The 19,110-nt window shown below is 40.1% G+C and overlaps 1 protein-coding gene across 8 annotated transcripts in view; it reads left to right on the forward strand.

The window, feature by feature from the left end:
• Positions 1 to 19,110, forward strand: part of SYTL2 (synaptotagmin like 2) — a 136,155-nt gene that overhangs the window by 91,962 nt on the left and 25,083 nt on the right. For 4 of the 8 annotated variants that reach the window (XM_030331753.2, XM_030331752.1, XM_030331755.1 and 1 more), the window contains exons 5-8: positions 5,009 to 5,090; positions 6,001 to 6,115; positions 7,500 to 8,303; positions 12,611 to 16,504. In XM_030331753.2, the coding sequence (XP_030187613.1) occupies positions 5,009 to 5,090; positions 6,001 to 6,115; positions 7,500 to 8,303; positions 12,611 to 16,504 (4,895 nt within the window). The remainder of the gene's footprint in view (positions 1 to 5,008; positions 5,091 to 6,000; positions 6,116 to 7,499; positions 8,304 to 12,610; positions 16,505 to 19,110) is intronic. The other 4 variants (XM_030331759.1, XM_030331760.1, XM_030331758.1 and 1 more) reach the window with 3 other exon arrangements.

Raw genomic sequence — 19,110 nt, forward strand, 5'->3', positions numbered from 1 at the left:
GGCATTCAAAGTAGAGTACCAGAAGGCATGGAGGTAGGAGGGAGCTTGGCTGCTGCAGAGGTTTGTAATGTCTGTTAATCAAAAAAATCCCTAGAGAATATCTCCAAAATGAGTTCAGGGAGAACAAGGTGAAGCTTTCCCTGTGGTATTTCTTTCCATGGCTTCTGCACTTCCCTAGGAAGTGGTGAGAAAACAATGAGTTTTCTTACAAGAGAAGCTGTACGTCCTCACCTCACTTTGGTTTTGGTAGAGTTAAAGCACTGATTACTTGTGAGTCATCATAATGAACAAAAATGCTAATCTTTAAGCTTCACTTCCTATGCTTCAGTGATACTTTTGCCACCGATCTCTGTCTTATCCTCTGTTGAATGGGGACCAAGAAATTAAAACCATGTCTTTAATTCTGAAATAATGTTATTGTTTCTACTAATGTTCTTTTCCCTGGAAGGCTTTTGTTTGTGTCTCAATCTCTTAGTCTCTCCCTCTCTTTCTCCTTCTTCCTCTCCCTGTTTCAATCTCCCAGAAGAATTAGCCACTTACCTCAACCCCTACCCCAATAATAAGCTCAATGTGAAGCACCTAGCTTTCTCCCAAAAGCAAGGTAGAGATGCCATTCTAAGGACAATGCATTTGATCTTTTGTCCTTGGATATATTGCATATGCAGTGATGTGACCATTTCATTTCTTAGAGGCCTGCCCCCCAGAATCACTTATACTGAGCACTTTAAAACAATCTTTCTTAATTGTGTAGGATCTTGGATTTGCCCAAATCACCTGTGGTAGAAATAGTTTCACTGTGACATCAGAGTGTCTTACACTTGGCTGTGAATATTCATGTTAGAGAATTCTGTAGCATGAAGTATGGTGGCATCAGACAAGTAATGTTTTACTTAAAAAAAAAATGCTGACTTGAAAGGCTTGGTGTAGCATACTTTCTAATTTACTTCCCTCACTTTATCCCTGAGCCATTTCTTCATTTGTTTACCCATGTGTTTGAGCTTCACTGAGTGTAACATGTGTTGGCACAGTGTTGGGCACTTGGGACGTGACCCAGCATTAGCTTCCAAGAAACTTGCCACCCAAAGGGGGAGAGAGGTGAACAACAGCAACAACATGTGAAAAAAATCACTCGCAGAATTTGCTTCTGATTCGACACTGTTAATATTTAAGCTGCAAAGAGCTAGTGTAAGATGTCTGCTGTTATTTTTAACTTTTTTAGAGGGAAAGGCCAGTTAAGGTTCAGAAACTCTTAAAAGTCACTTTATGTGCTTGGGAGCACTTTATGGCTAGATACAGAAACAGGTTGAGTGTCCAGCTGGCCACGTGGTATGATTTAAAGCTGCACCTCTTTCCCCAGCATCCCTGCAACAGTATGATACCTTATTAGTCTTTGTAGTTAAGTCTTCCAAGACTTGTATTAAAATGCAGATACTTTTAACCCTAATGTCAATATCATAATCTAATACTTTAACAATTCTTTTAACAAAGTAAACACATTTTGTCTAAGTGTTCCTTCTGGCATTGCAGGTAGTTTTAGAAGGGTGCCTGAGGGAAGAATTACAAGCACAAGGTGTGGAATTTGGCTTGCTACAGTTTAAAAATCTAGTCCTGTGGAATGTATTGAGTATCTTTTATATGCAGGACACAGTCTACTGCCTTGGGGAGGGATTCCAAGAAACAAAGACACAGTATCTGGCTATAAAGAGTCTATATTCTCTTAGGAAAAATAATGCATCCGTGTGTGTGAATATCTGATCATGTGATAACAAATAGTGCCAGGCAGAGAGCAAATTTCGAATCCAAAGTACCACTGAAATGTGATATAAGGATTTGAGACAAGGAGACCCACTTCCAGCTGGGCTGATACAGGAGCAGTATCACAAGGCGGTGAGATTTGGACTGGGCTTGGAGATGACAGCAAGGATTTGGGCAGAGAGCGGAGCAAACACATGAGGGCAGGGCGGGGGGGGATAGACCAAGTGGAGACAACAGTCAAGTGAGTTTTGGGGATAATGAGTAGATCGAACTCTTTGGCATGAAGGGGCAATAGAAGGAAAGAGTGGGAAAGTATATTGGGTACATGGCGGAGCATCTCCAGTTCCTTCCTGACAAGTTCAAACAGACTTCATTCCAACAGGCCTTGGGGAGTCAGGGAAGGAGAACGAGCGAAAGAGTGACATGATCAAAATTGTGTTTGAGATCATCCCAGCTTAGTGGCGGAATGCTGAATGGATTCGTGGAACTTTAGAATCAGGAGGTCAGATGTGAGGCTAATAAAGTTGATAGAAATAAAGGATGTGACTGTAAAGGTAGAAAGGAAGTGACAGATGTGACAGTCACTGGGAAAGAAGGATCACCTGGACTTCAGTCTTCTTGCTATAAACCACCACTTTATTAACGTGAGAAATCAGAGGCAGTGTAGCCTCGCCATTATTCGTGTGATTGTCTGTTGGGTCAGGGTCAGACACACCTGGCTCAAATCCCCAGGTCTTCATTTATTAATTTTGTGACATCAAGTTTATTTAACCTCCCAAGGCTTAGTTTTTCTCATGAGTTAAATGAGGAGAAGCATACATACCTCAAAGGGTTGTTGCAAAAATCAGCTGAGGATAAGATGATTGCCAAATAAAAGGCAGGAATGCAAATCATTGCTGTATTCCTTGAGAGAAGTAAAGCCAGAGCTTAATCTGAGAAGTAGCTGTATTTTTACAGACTTTGAGGCACAAGACTGTTGTTTTCATTTTTTCTAAGCAGACTAACCCAGTCCCTAACCACGTGTCCCACCCCCTTGTCATTTTCCCTCTCCCAACACACATAGTGGCCCAGTGATACTGTATCTCTGTACTTTAGTGTCTGACCATGTGCTCTGAATGTGTCATTTCTTCCTCTTTTGTTTTCTGAACTAACAGAAACAAAGGCATTTATTTTAAACTTAAATAATGTGCCTTGTTGTTGTTTGGCAAATAACATGGGTTTTTTAAGAAAAAAATCATGGATACCTATCTGCTGCCTGGCACTGGCTCAGTGATCTTCATTTTTCAGTTTTTCACAAGTTGTGTATCAGGTGCTGTACAAGGCATTGCAGGGGGTTTATAAAGACGGTCAAAGAGGTACTTCATAGTGGACCTGACATACATTGGTTGATAGAGTTTAGAAAGAGAGAGACTAGTTTCATGTCTGGTTTTATGATGTGAAATATGGGCACTCAGAACTGGGGCCTATGAAGCACAGGAACTGGGTTTCCGGGGAGCAGAGAGGGGAGAGAGTTGAGACTGCTTATCCTTCAGTCTTGGTGAGTGGGAGAGGAGGGAAGAAGATGGCAGGACAAAATGGGTGATCCGTGGAGCCAGTAGCATTTGGTTGAGGTCCTCTGATTATACGACTGCTTTATTTATAAGGAGATGATACAAAACATTCTAAGAAACTGAGCCTAGCCTCTGCTGTAAGGTTCCTTGTGTCATTCATGGGCGTCTTAAAAAGACAGTCAAGAGATAGTGCTTTCTAGTCCTGAGCTATTGGCTATTTTTATTGTATGGACACCGTGAGTTCTCTCAGTGACCAGGTACTTGTTTTCACATTGGCTGATAGATACCTTGATTGAAATTTGTGCCCACTGTTGTAAGAATAGCCTCCTGCAATGTGTTTTTCTATGAGCCTTAATTCTAGCTCCATTATAAATTCCCATTCTTGTTCCTTGCCCTTCCCTTCCCCATCCTTTTCCCCTCTTTGTCACATCCATGTAATCAAGATGTATTTTATATACATCTGCCTCAACTGCCGCAATTCCTCTCTGGAACAATGAAGAGAGTAACAAAAGGAAGAATGGCTTCCTCAAAAGTTCATCCTTTTCCTGGGACTAAGTCTGTGCAAAAAATAACAATTGAAGTGCAGAGGGAAAGAAAGGAAATGAAGCTGTGGGAACAAGTAGCCCATGTTTTGAGGAACCATATTCTTGGGCAGGGCTCTGTGGCTTTGGGGAAAATTGCTCTCTTTCCCCAACATCCAGTTCCTTTGCTACATGGTGAAAAGCCGGTGCCTTCCTAGGTATTTTCCAAGTTCTTGAGTCTGTGATGTCACTAAGAGGACAGGTGGAGTCCACCTGGGCACAGTGGTTTCAGCCAGTAGTGACTTCACCTTTTATGCCTGAGGCAAGGCCACTGGAGCAGGAAGTCTGAACAGATGGTTTTCTTCCCGTCTGTCCGGGGCCACTCTGACTCTCTTTTTCCTTTCTTCCTTAATAGCCATGGGAGTGGTTGTTCAGGAGGGAACCCTGCTAAACTCCCTTTTCTCCATTTACTCTCGCCGTGCTCTCACCCTGGGGCTGTCCTGTCCCTTGGGTAGAGAATCTTCTTCACTCTTCTGAGCCAGCCCCAGGCTTCTACCTGCCACCATCTTTTGGCTGCTGTGCTTGCCCTTACCCCTTTTGTATTTGAATAAGAACTCACTGCCCAGCCTGAGTTAGGAGAGTTAGGTTGAGAGCCCTCACCAAGTTGCCTCCCTGCACAGCATCTCTTAGATCGGCTGTCAAGTCACTGGTCTCACCGGAGTTTTTCCTTCAGTTATTTCCTGCCTGAGTTAGAGTGACCGCTGCCATTCTGTGAAACCAAGCCCTGAAACTCTTTGGGGCTTTATTTTCAGCAATGACATCCCCTCGCCTTGAGATAAGTTGCTCCCTGTCATCTGCACCTGACCTTAGCTTCTGACTTTGAGATGGGTTCATCTCTACAAATTTACATCGTGAACCTCCTGTGTGCCTGGTACCATGATAAAAATCTCAAGGCTTCTGATGGTTTTGCTTGTCTCATGCCTGTCTTTCATGTCTGCTCTGCCTCCGCCTTCACTTTGCTGCTTAATGATCTCTAGGCCCCAACTCTCTCTCCCTTCCCGGCAGTTTGGTTTTACAAACTTCCTCTCCTGTCCTGCCTTAATAGCTTTGAGCTTCAGAGGCATGATTTATGCTTCCTCAAAGGGTGAGGGTTTATTCTCTGAATTATTATTTCTTTTGCAGTTCTAGCGTGGTAAATCCAGCTTCCACCGTGATTGATATGTCCCAGGAAAACACAAGGAAGACAGCTGTGTCTCCGGCTAAGGTAGATTGAGCTCAGACTCCAAAAGTCTCATTTTTGGCAGGAATGCCATTTTTCTCATTGTATCAAAGTACCATGATATAAAGAGGATTTTGTAGTCCTTTTTTGTACCAAATATAGATAATTTTTACTATTTTATGTAAGAAGTCACTCTTGTGGTGAAAAAGTTGGTGAATACCATGTTTCTACATTGCTGAAGACCCCGATTTCTTGCCCTAGAGAATAAAAAAAATCCCCTGTTGGGGATTGCTGCTTTTAAGCATAGCTTGTTAGTTCCATATCAGTCCATGTTCCTATTCATAGCTTCCTGAATCTCTGTTAGAGTTCTGCTTATGGGAGGGTATTGCCAATTTATGAAGGTCAAGACAATAAGCATACTCAGTCTTATATTAATAAAAAAATTCCATTTACTGTTCCCCTTTCTGTCATTGGAATTGATGATCATAATAGTGATTATGAAGCACTCCAAATACCTTGATAAGTGTCTTTTAAATCTTTATAGGAAAGGTCAGTTACAATTGTATTTAGTTCAGCTTTAATCTAGCACAGTGAGAGTCTTTTATGTAGAAAGAGCATTGGGGGAATCTGCCCTGATCAGTCTCAGCTTTACCCTAACCTAGACTAGGCCCAAGTTTTCTCACCTTTGTAAAATGTGAAGTTTAGATTTGAATGCCTGGTTCTGGTCTAACTTTGTAGGACTCTGGGATTGAGTATATTTTATACAGTTTAATTCTGGTCTGGCATATTTGGTAATTCTGTGTCAGCCACATTAACCAGGACAGTAATTTTTCAAACATGCCAGACAGAGTTTACTGGATGAAACTATCAAGTTTTGGAACTAATAAGCATTTGTTAACACTGAGTTGCTGCTATGACGTTTAAAATGAGTTTAATAAACAATATTTTTCCCCAGCAAAGGAAGAACCCATTTAATAGCTCCAAGTTGCCAGAACATCACTTATCTCAACAAACCAAAAGTGAGCCGTCAAAAAATGGAAAGGCTGGTTTCTTTCAGACTTCAAAAGAAGGTAAATATTATTTTTATGGACTAGATATTTGTATCTTTGTTATCTGTGGACCAAGGGAAATTCTCAGAGTTCCTTCAACTAAAAGAACTTTCAAGAGAAAGTGAAAAGTCCTGATGATTTTCTTATTCTACTGTGCCCATTGGTTTCCTGCCTGAGGGAAGGAAGCAGAAATTTTAGAAACTGGAAGTTCACGCATTCCAGTCTTGGAGCTCACACTTGTTGTTTGACCTCCAGGCCTTAGGTTCCCCCTCAGTGAACTGGGGAATTTTTTGACCAGAGGCGTTCATTCATTCATTTAACAGCACATATTGGCTATGTACCATGTGAGGACATTCTTTGTGTAATGAAAAGAGTTTTTGCCTTAAGGAAAAAAGGCCACTTGACAATGTTATGATCCTCTAATCTGTAATTATCAGCCTAGTCCCTCAGGAGGCATTTGATCAGGTTTGTGGCTTAATTGATTTAAGTCTGCCTTTTACAGAATTTTACCGTTCTTCCATACCATTAAGAAGAAATACTAGACAATTCAGTCTCTTCAAAAGCAACTATAAGAAGAGCCCTCAGGCATTAAAAATTGGACAAGGGGTAGAAAATTAACATTAAATAGTGGAGTTGGAGTGTCAATTATCCTGTTTTAATATTAGTGTACTTCCCCCCTCCATTGGATACACATTATATTACGTAAAATATTTTACAGAAAAAAAGGCACTGGAACATGCTACCCATTTTTTTTTAACTTTTTGGAAAAAACTAATTTTTGTTTTAGAGATTTTCTTTTTTAAAAAAATTGAGATTTTCTTTTTAAAACATTGAGTTCCTTTTTCTAGTTTCCATACGTGAATTAAAAAAAAAATTTTTTTTAACGTTGATTTATATTTGAGAGAGACAGGGTGCGAGCAGGGGATGGGTAGAGACAGAGAGGGAGACACAGAATCCGAAGCAGGCTCCAGGCTTTGTCAGCACAGAGCCCAGTGTGGGGCCTGAACTCACAAAGCACGAGATCCTGACCTGAGCCGAAGTCGGACACTCAACTAACTAAACCACCCAGGCGCCCCAACATATGTGAATTTTTTAAGTGACTTCTGTGTTTTTCCTTAGCCTCCTTAAGGAATTTTAAAAATTTTTTCTAAAAACTTTTTTACTGAGTATAAAAATACCTCAAAGTATGGATGTAAAGCACAGTAATCTTAAATGTACAGTTCAGTGAAGTTCATGAATGAATTTTTTAATGCTTTCTAATTAGGTCTGTACTTACACGAATACTTTGTTATCTTTAATATTTTATTTTACTCTTTTTGCTAAATGTACATTAAATTCGTGATAGGTGTTTTAAATTAGGGTTATTCTCCATTTGGTATATCACCCAACATGTTTTAATTTTCAGGTGAATTGTCAGAGTCAAAAGAAGAATTGTCGATCCCAGATATTTCAAGCCAAAATTTACAGAAACCAAAGCAGACATTTCCAGGCCCTGAGAATGGATCTCAGATCAAAGCTCCAATCCCCAAAGCCAGGAAAATGCTCCACAAATCACATGAGTTAAAGCAAGATGATAACCAGCCTTTTCCTAGACAAAGGACAGACTCCCTGGGTGCAAGGGGGGCTCCGAGAGGGATCCTGAAGCGCAACTCCAGTTCTAGCAGCACAGACTCTGAAACGGTTCGTTTTCTTCAGAACTTTGAACCCAAAAGCAAAATTGTGTCACCTGGCCTAACCATCCATGAGAGAATTTCTGAGAAGGAGCATTCCTTGGAAGATGACGACTCTTCAAACTCCCTGGAGCCATTAAAACATGTGAGATTCTCTGCAGTGAAGGATGAACTCCCACAGAGCCCTGGGCTAAGCCATGGCCGGGACATAGGAGAATTTAGTGTTTTAGAATCTGACAGATTGAAGAATGGAGCAGAAGATAAAGTGGACGTAGATGAGTTTTGGAATGACCCTAAACCTCCCGAGTACAGAAAGCCTTTGCCTTTACATCAATCAGCCTCAAGCCCAAGTGCATCAAAAAATGAAACATGTCAGCCAATGACTTCTGGTTCTTTTCCAATTAATGGGCACCGTTCTCCCTCACAAGTTTTAACTACAAGACCAGAGTCCATTGAGAATTCACCTACCATCAATGAACACAAAGCCAAACCATCAGAATTGTCAAGGCTTAAATCAGAATTGTCCAAAAGCCCTGCTGGTAAGAGTTGTTACTACCAGGCTATAAAAACCAACCCAGTGGGTTTGGAATGACCAAGCCCAGCCCTGTAGAAGCCCCATTTTGCCTCTTAGACATTTCAGCTACAATTCAGGCAGGTGCCACTGGGGATTGATTATACTACCTTCTAATGGGTTTGGAGGTAGTAGAATCACCAGTAAATAAAGGGATAACTCAAACTAAAACCAGGCACACCTGGGTGACTCAGTTAAGCATTGGACTTCAGCTCAGGTCATGATCTCATGGTGAGTTCGAGCCCCACATTGTGCTCTCTGCTGTCAGCATGGGTCCCTCTTCGGATCCTCTGTCTCTCTCTGTCTCTGCCCCTCTCTCCTCATGCTTGCTTGCTCTCTCTCTCTCTCAAAAATAAACAAACATGAAAAAAACACACACACACACTTTCTGGCCCATTATGCTTTTCACTAAAAATTGTTAGCTACCAATAATTTAACTAAACAAATTATAATGTTTTGAGTTAAAGCAAGGTGTGTATATAGAGTAAGAATTAAATATATGCTAATATCTTTGTACAGGATATATTATTCAGTTATTTTATCAATTACCTTTAATCAAATTTTGATATTTTTTTTTTGAAAGAGAGAGAACAGGGAAGGAGCAGAAAGAGAGAAAATCTTAACCAGGTTCCATACTCAATGCAGAGCCTGATGTGGGCCTCAATACCAAGACCCTGGGATCATGACGTGAGTTGAAATCCTGAGTCAGACGCTTAACTGACTGAACCACCCAGGAGCCCCTGACTTTATTTTTAACCTCAGAAGAACCTTCACTTTGTTAGCTCTGAAGGATGGGAACTTAGAGTTCTAGTACTTACTATGAAAAGCCTCAGACCTTGGCTTGCCTGGGGCCACCAGCCATGTGTTCTTAGATGTTAAAAGCGCAGAAGGAACTTTCTCCTTAAGCTGCTGTGAGCAGAGAGGTGAAGGGAATACTGCTTTTTCCTGCTATCTAGATAACTAGCCCTCTCTTGAAAATCTTACACCTCTCAGGAGATGAGACACTGTTTTCCCAGACCCATGTGATTACTTCATAATTCTTATGTTTTATAAAACAGGAACAATGGAAAAAATCATGTTGTATACTCTTTCCCATCTTCAGTAATTCTTCATCCAGCCCTATGATGATGTCTTTGTAGTCCAGAAAATTTACAATAGCAGCAGCCACGTGTCTGATGCACTTGCTCTCCTCCTTCCTTATTAGTCACTACTAAGTTAACTCTGAGTCACTTTTGCTCAGCCCTACAGTTTTATACTTGTTCAGATCAATCCTCTTCTTAAAGAGCAGAGCACTTTCAGTCACCCCCCTGCACCCCAGACATTTTAGTTATTTGAACACAAAGGAATATTTTTTTAATTAAAAATTAGCAGGTGATTCTTCAATAAAAACACCTCATGTTAAAGAAAATTACTAAAGTTTCATAAACACTGGCAAATAATTGTATGGTGTTTACTTAAATATTTATTCAAAAGATGAAAAAATTCTTTAATAATATTTTCATTTACTATAATCCACAGAAAAATATTGGTAAACCTTTCCTGTTTTTCAAACTGCACCTGCTTTCCCACAAACTACAATTATGTATTAACTATTTGTGTTTTCTGATTTTTAAATCCAGCTGACCAGGAAATTTGGGAGGAAGGCATCATCAGTTACACCTGTTTTGATTGATGGGCCTCCTGGCCTTATAGCTTATATACAAAGTTCTACTTACTTATTAATGCCTTGCTTACCAAAAAAATATATACAAGTAAATAACGAAGCGTAAAAAGAAAACAGGCTCCCAAAAATGATAAATGCAAAGTATGTGAATTGTAAGGGTTTAACTTTAGCTCTGAGCTTCAGGACAGTCAATATCACATTCATTACTACCTGGAAAATACAAAAGAACTCCTCAGAGGCAATTAAACATTACCTGGCATCAAATATTTAAAATAACTGTTCTTATTTTAAAACTAATATACTTTTGGGGCTCCTGGGTGGCTGTGTCAGTTAAGCATATGACTTCGGCTCAGGTCATAATCTCACAGTTCGTGGGGTTAAGCCCTATGTCAGGCTCTGCACTGACATCTCAGAGCCTGGAGCCTACATAGGATTCTGTGTCTCCCTTTCTCTCTGCCCCTCTGCCTCTCATGCTCTGTCTCTCTCATTCTCTCTCTCAAAAATATATAAACAAAAAAATTTTTTAATAAAAAATAAAAGTAATACAGTTTTGTTGTAAAACATTTGAAAAGAAGTGCACACAGAATGAAACAAATATTATCTGTGATGTCATCAGCCAGCATTAGCCACAGTATTGCTAACATTTAATTGTAGAGCCTTTCAAAAATTTTCAAGCATGACTATAATTTTAAATTATGTTTATACTGCCAGATTTCTTTTTTTCCTTATAGCATATTATAAGCATTTCTCCATCATTAAATAGTCTTCTGTTAAACACACTAACACAGAACTCTTAAAGATTTCTCAAAAGAACTTCACAATTATTGACATATATTCAATAGTACAATGGGTAGTTACGGAAACCAATATCAACCATGTGCCAATTATTGTTTAACACTTTGTTGTTTTCACGCTTAGCCAGAGTTGATGATTAAAATTAAAGATAAAATTTTATTAATTGAGATGTCCTCTAGTGCATTTGAAATGTAGCTGATTTCATAAAAATTCTGCTGATGTAATTTTTAGGAACATGTATTGCATAGCTTAGCATTTGCAAGGAAGAGGGAGAAATGCTGAAACACTGGAGTCTTTTTTTTTAATGTTTATTTATTTTGAGAGAGAGAGTGAGCCAGCATGTGCATGCATGAGCAGGGGAGGGACAGAAAGAATGGGAGAGAGAGAATCCCAAGCAGGCTTTATGCTATCAGAGCAGAGCCAGAGGCAGGGCTCCGCACCGGGCTTAACCCCACAAACCATGAGATCATGAGCTGACCTGAGATGGAGTCAGATGCTTAACCAGCTGAGCTACCCAGGTGCTCCTGAAACATCCAAGTCTTAACTAAAGGGGAGAAATGCCTGAGCTCCCTTATCTAAGTGTACGGTGTGCCCAATAATTAAGGCTCAGACAGGATTCTCTCTGCTTTCTTGATAGCTTAGCATAAACTTAAATATCCTTCTCTAGCTTCCTAGCCATTGGTCAGCCAACATCAGGAAACAAGTTGAGATCACATTCTCCATCAGTCTTCAGTTTAGTTTATTTGGCTCATAGAAACTACTAAACTCACAAACTATATCAGGGAAATGGAAGATAACAGAGGAGCCTCTTGAGATCATGGTCCTCAAACTCCAGTATGTAGAACAATCAGTGGGATAACTGTTAGTAAAGATTCCTGGGCCCCTCTTCAGAGATTCTGCTTTAATGTAGCAGGAGTAAGGCCCAGGAATGCAAATATCTTCATTGTAACATTCTTATACTCTGGCGGAAGCTCCAGAAAGTTGTTTTCCCAACTCCTGAATCTTCTGGTCTATGTTCCTCAAACGTGGGTATAAGCCCCCTCTAATGTTTATGAGTATGCCAGTGGATTGGTGGAGTCACAAAATCAACATGTTGTATCTTCTTAGAGTGTCAGTTTTATACATAGATTTGAGAGTAGAAGAAAATATTTAAAATGTAACATAGGGGCACCTGGGTGGCTCAGTTGGTTAAACGTCCAACTTCGACTCAGGTCATGATCTCATGGTTAGTGGGTTCAAGCCCTGCATTGGGCTCTGGGCTGACAGCTTGGAGCCTGAAGCCTGCTTCGAGTTCTGTGTCTCCTTCTCTCTCTGCCCTTCTTCTTCTCGTGCTTTGTTGTGCTCTCTCTCTCTCTCTCAAAAATAAATGTTGAAAAAAATTTTAATGTAACATAGATCAGAATACTAAATTCACATGAATTTTTACTTTATTTTAATTTAGCTCTACCCCTGACATGGAGCTTGAACTCATAACCCCACAAGATCAAGAGTCACATGCTCCACCGACCAAGCCAGCCAGGTGCCCCCATATGAATTTTCAGTATAAATCAGAGACTTCAGAGGAATTTCTCAATTGGGTCTATATCCCATATTTCAGAGGTCTACATTTACCTTCCTTTACTGTCATAGAGCAACTCTAATAGAATATCTTAATTAAGATTGTTTATATTATAGCCCCTGAAAAGTGCGGATATAAACAGCTAGTGGTATGGAAAGTGTAAATACAAAGTGCCTCTTCAAAAGATAATGTGAGTGATTGAATAATAATTCTTTAAGCATTCTCTTTTCTTATTTAGAAAAGCATTTCTGTGTTGCAGATGGACTGTCTTGTGTTGAGCCTGAGCCATCTCAGGTGCCAGGTCACAGTTCTAGAGACCATCAGCAAGGTAAGCCCCCTCTTCTCAAGGCCCTAAAAGCAATGACGTCCTCACACTCTGATCCATTTGCCACTGAGATAAGGAAGACAACTGATGATTCCATATCTAAAGTCCTAGACTGGTTTAATCGAAGTTGTCATTCAGAAGACAATAAGTCATCTCTCCAACATCCCCAAGGAATAGAGCCCAAAGAAGAAATAGACTCAGAATCACAGGTTGCTACTACCTTGGTGACAGATGACACCAGTGTAAAAGAAAGTGGTTCAAAGGCTCTATTATCTGCCAAAGTTAAACTGACGCCTATGGAATCTGATTTGACATTCCAGGAAAAGGGAAATATGCTACCTTCTGGAAATTGCCAAAATAATAATGTGAATATCAAACCCAAACCTATTAATTTGTTCCAACAAGGCAAGGAAGGTCTAGGCATATTGCAATCATGTGAAATCTATGACCCAAATCAAAGGAGTAAAACTATGGACTATAGCCAAGGTTCGAAAAACATAGGAGAAGGAAATCGGGTACTTCCCCCAACCAGTAACTATTCCTACAGTGCTGTCACAGGACCTGATGCAGAAGACCAAGTTCCATGCAACATTAAGGCTGTTGGCACCTTAGGTGAAGAAGAGCCTAAGCTTCATGGTTTTGAAAAAAGTAGAGGAAACTCAGAAGTGAATTTTGACTCTTCAACACTTGTCAAAGAACCAAGTTTGAAAGACAACATGAAGACAGAGAAAAAGAGCAAAGAAGAAGATACATACATCCTGAAAGCTTCCTTAGAGCCAGAGTATATTGAGTCACCACATGGGATTGCCAAAGACAAATCTTGGAAGAAGCCTGAAGTCCAATTACAGGATGCTGTTGAGGCTCCCAAGAACCAAGTACAAAGAGAGAAATACAAAAGAGTAAGTGACAGAATATCTTTTTGGGAAGGTGAGAAAGCTGCTGCTAAATTAACTCATAAAGAACCCACATCATCATGCAGTCAAGGGCGACCTTCTGCTAAAGCAAATCAGCCTGTGAAGTCCATGGACAATTTATCTACAGGCCAGTCTGAATATAATCAAGTCATTAGCAAACAAGTGGTCCTAGATGACAATGGCCACATAGCCCATCTCTCCAGCTTTTATTCCTCGAATAAATCTAAAGAGACCAGGCCTCAGAAACCAGGTCCATCCAAAAATTATCCTTCAGTTGACCAATCAGGTGAAATGTCTCCTTTTCAGAATAGGATAAATGAGCCTATAAAAATGTTGCCAGAGGCTGAGAGCTGGCATTATAAAAGGGATCTTACTTTACCATCATGGCAACATCCTTCAAATGTTGCAAATGGAATATATACTCCTTTGGAGAAAGACAGATCCCTAATTGGTGAATCAAATCCCAACTTTAAAGTTATGTCCCTAAAAGAAAGAATGGATGAACCCAATATGGAACAGGTCTATAATCACTCTCAATTTGAGAATTTGAGAAAGTTTTGGGACTTAGGAGCCAATACAAATAGTCAAGACAATGTTGAGAAGAATACTACCATAGTAAGCCAAAAACCTTTGATGCCTTTTAATAGCCAGAAACACAAAGAACTCAGTGACATTAAATCATCAGGAAAAAATATCCATGAAAAAGGGACACTTCCAGGTAAAAAAAAATTACCAGCAAGAGAGGAAATTGAGAAATTAAATTCAAAGTGCACACTCCAGGTGTTACCAGACGAAACCACATTTCCATTGAGACCATCCAGAAAGTCTGCTCATCAGTTGCCAGGAAATGAGTCATCAAAGGAAAATGCGAAAAAGAATACGGAATGGTTTGTTACACCAGTGTTCAAGGAAGAAAAGGATTACTCAGACCAAGAGATACAAGAATCAATAGTAAAAACAAGTGTTTTGTCTAAAGACTACAAAGACACTTTTAATGACAACTTACAGAAGTTACTTTCAGAAGCTTCATCACCAGCCATGCAAACTTCTGTTGGAAAAGTTCATGAAAAACAAGTGCCTGAACGAGAGATTTCTGGAAATAAAACATGGCCTCATGACACAGATTTTGCTGATACTGAGGGAGAAGACAGAGGACATGAGGAGATCATTAATGAGCATGTAGACAAAACAGTAGCTCCTCCAAAGGTCAAACCGAACACTTTGACTGCTAGTCTAGACAAACTCCTGAAGGAAGCAACTGGGAATTCACCTTCTCCCTTACCAACCATGTTAGAACCTGTTACCACTAGGATCAACTCTGAGCCTGAAGAGAGTAGAGTTTATGAAAAAGGGATAGAATGGAGTCCCAACATATCAGACTATCAAAAAGAGATAATAGCTCCTTTTCCAAAAGGGGAAGAAACTTTGGGAAATGCAGCTCTCCTTCAGAAAGTTGAAAGTGGTGAGTGCCAGCTAAACACGGAGGATTTGTGTCAGATGGCTGCAGAAAGTTCTCACTCATTGGGTCGACCTTCTCATCTATACAGAAAGGATTCTTTTGGGGATGTGGCCAACTCTCCCCAAAAGATGCCTTATTCCAGGGATGCTCATCTCGCTCCCCAGGATAAGGCATTACCTTCACAAAGGGAAATTTCAGAGACTGTGGAAAAAGTCATTCTTCCACCTAACCCTGCCTTGAAGTATGTAAATGCTACATTACAAAAGCTACTCAGAGAAGCTTGGTTGAGCTATCCAGTTGGGAGGGGAGTAGTGCCTGGAGAAGTAAAAGCAGAATTTCCTGAAGGAGTTGAGGCAGCAGGTAGCCCCCAGAATTCTACACCATGGGCTATAATGGACATTTTAATTCCAGACAGAAAGGATTTTTATCCCTTCACCGTAGTTCCTGATAAAACTCATAAAATTGGATCTTACTTAGCTGCCCGAGTATCTCCATCAGAACAAACCCTTTGTTCATCTGATTGCACTGTTACTCAGTATGGCAAAAAGTTATCCCAGGAAGTGGCAGAAATTGTGAAGGAAACAGTTATTCAACCTAAATCAGAGTTCCTAGAATTCAGTGCTGGCTTAGAAAAACTACTGAAGGAAGCAGTTGAAAGCCCCTCCTCAAAAAATGAAAGTGATACAGGGACTCTTTCTCCATCAAAGCTAACAGGTAGTACTGAGGTGCCCAGGCAAGCTGCTTCTGAATTCCATCCTGAGGAAATCAAAGAAACAGTAAAAAAGTCTGAGGCGCCATCAATAACTGAGAGTGCTTTTGATATGGGTTTTGAGAAACTTTTTAGAGAAGCATCGGAAACTCCTTCTTACCTGCTCCAGTTGTCAGTGAAGGAAGAAACTCCCGAGAAGGAGTGTCCACAGTCAGAGCAGGACAGTTTCTTGAAGACAGTGCCCCATTTTTACTGGACAGCCTCAGAGGCCTCTGAAAGGAAGCTTAAGAATAATGTTCTCAAATCTCAAGTCAACCAGTGTGATGAAGTGTTGGGCGGACACCAAGCTATGACTGATTTATCAGTAGATCTTTGTGGTCCTGACAGTGGGGTTGAGATCTTTGGAACCCCACAGCTCTTTGCAGAACATAAAATAGGGGTCACTGAAACTATAATAGCCCCAGAGGACAGGGACAGTGAAAGTCAGGTTGCAGGGGTTCAAGAAGGGACTTCTCAGGAACCTGGCTTTGAAAAGGCTCCTAAAGCAATGAGTGTGTCCACAAATAGGCAACCCATTTCTCTCCTGACAGACAAAGCAAACCCTACAAAAACAAGTAAAGTTGAATTGATTCTGGCATCACCATGTAAGAGAGAAGAGAAAAAGGAAGAGAAAGAAGGTTTCTCTGACTCTGATTTTTCAGATGGAAACATTGGTTCCAATGCAGAAAGCTGGAGAAATACCTCTAGTGAGCATTCTGATTTTTTTAACCTGTTGGTTAATGAATTGATTTGTGGAATGCTGATGTAAAAGATGATACAGTTTTTACAATTGAGATTAATTTGACATTCCAAGTGGTGCTAAATTCTTCATATCACTTTAGCTCTACCTAGCCTTTCTTAATGAAAAGCTACATTTCCTTTTATATTCTTCTTTTTTTTGCAAGTTTATTTATTTATTTTGAGAAGGGGGGTGCAAAGAGAGAGAGAAGGAGAGGGAGAGAATCCCAAGCTGGCTCAGCATTGTCAGTGCAGAGCCCAGTGCAGGGCTCGAACTCACAAATCATGAGATCATGACCTGAGCCAAAGTTAGATGCTTAACCAACTGAGCCACCCAGCCTCCTTTTTATTCTTTAATCAAATCAGTTACATAGAGACAGTTTTACCCACAGGCAGTGTTTCAGAATCTGACTTTATTCTCATTAATCTCAATAGAATTTTTAGGTTTTAAAAGTATTTTTTAAAGAACTTTTTGGGTTTAGAAAGTACTTCTAAAACATCCTACCTAGTTTTCCTCCTGGACATAATTAGAATTTCATTCTTAATGGGCAATCCACACAGAAGTCTCTAGTAAGATTTGTGGCAAGACAGTGCCACAAATGGACAGACATTTCCCTTTTAGGATGAATATTTTACCACAGTAGGGGCTAAATACCAGGAACAAAGTGCAAGGTTGGAACTTTATTTTCATCAGATACATAGTACTGTGGTGTTTTGTTGCCACTCTTTTCCTCTTGTGTTCAGTTATCTGCAGAATCTTTCCCCTCTCTAGAGTATGACTTTGGTCAGATGAATTCACCTGATTCCACCTGAAGGCATTGCCTGGCCTGCTGCATTTCTTTGACTCCAACTTTGGCCAAATGGATGAAGATCTTAATTGATTACCACATTCATCTGAGCGGACTTGGGGGTAGTGGTTTCAGCCAGGCTGTAAGACACGGGGCTTGTCTCTGTTTGCTATTGTGATCAACATGGGCATTTTAGAAGAGAAACCCAGAGACAAATAGGAATGAGAAGTTACCCAATTATAGTGATTAAATGATAAAGGATGCCCTTTGGGAGGGACATTTTAACCAAAGTTGCACAACAGCTAGTGTCAGTCACCCTCCTAGTAGTTTTAAAAGTTTGTCATTTTTGAGTCCCCTCAGCATCGATGAGAATGAGTAAGTCTTACTGGGTGGATGACTTGTGAGGTTTGGTTTCCTTTGCAAGTAACTGTAGTCTTCTCTTCTTGAAAACTGACCAAAGTATCCCCTTTAATCCTAATTAATCAACTTGGAGCCCCTTTAACAAAGGTTGTTGGTAAGCAAAGGAAAGTGATATACCAGTCTCTGAAACCAGACATTTGCAAGAGTATAAGTCAGTATGTTAAACATGCTGAAGTAGACTTTTACTAAAGTACCCCATTAGAGACGAGGGTGAAGTGACCCTAAGAGGGTAAATTTGTACTTACTTTGGAGACTATTGCCTAATGTATATAGCTTTGTTTATAGTATATCAGGATAACCAATTAGACAGTAAAAAGCCTATCTAAAAATGAAATAATATTAAATAACCACCCAGAGCTTAGAGAAGATATTTAAAATTCATAAGCCAATAAGAGGTATAAATTAGTACAGTTGTAATTTTATATCCCCTAACCTAAATTTTTATTTGAAAACAAACAGATGGGGGTAGGGTGGGAGAGGGAGGAACCTGGCTACAGTAGCACCACAATTTGGGTGAGCAACTTAACATGTTTGACATGTGGCTGAGCTCTTAACCAATACTTCAGTATGCTCCTTACCAAAAAAAAAAAAAAAAGTTTCCATGATTAAATACATTTGGAAATGCTGGGAAATTATGCACATTATTAGCATATTAAAGTCTATAAGAAGATCTGTAGTAAGAAACCTTTAAATCTGAACACAAAGCATCTCATATCTAATTCATCTTAGAGTCCATTTGCTCTAGAATGCCTGTTAACACTGGGGAGAACTGGGATGCGTTTCAGGAAAGTACTGTGTGGAGAAGTGCTTCCCAAATTCATTGGCCCATTAATGAAATCATGCAGTGATTTAGCAAACATTTTTTGTTTTTTTGTTTTAATTTTTTTTTCAACGTTTTTTATTTATTTTGGGGACAGAGAGAGACAGAGCATGAACGGGGGAGGGGCAGAGAGAGAGGGAGACACAGAATCGGAAACAGGCTCCAGGCTCCGAGCCATCAGCCCAGAGCCCGACGCGGGGCTCGAACTCACGGACCGCGAGATCGTGACCTGGCCGAAGTCGGACGCTTAACCGACTGCGCCACCCAGGCGCCCCACATTTTTTGTTTTTAAGTAGGCTCTACATCCAACATGGGAATTGAACTCACGACCCTGATATCAAGAGTCACATGCTCTCCAACTGAGCCAGCCAGGCGTGCCTGGCAAACATTTTTGAAGTGCTTATTGTCAGCCACTGTTCTAGGCACTAAGAATACAACAGTGATAAATGACAATATTCAGACCAGGTCTAATCCATGATGGAGTTTTCACTGTCAAAATGAAAAAGTTAAGAGCCATCTAGAGATATTTTTTTATAACATTAGATGT

This window comes from Lynx canadensis, chromosome D1, assembly GCF_007474595.2.
Source record: "Lynx canadensis isolate LIC74 chromosome D1, mLynCan4.pri.v2, whole genome shotgun sequence".
Taxonomy (NCBI): Eukaryota; Metazoa; Chordata; class Mammalia; order Carnivora; family Felidae; genus Lynx; species Lynx canadensis.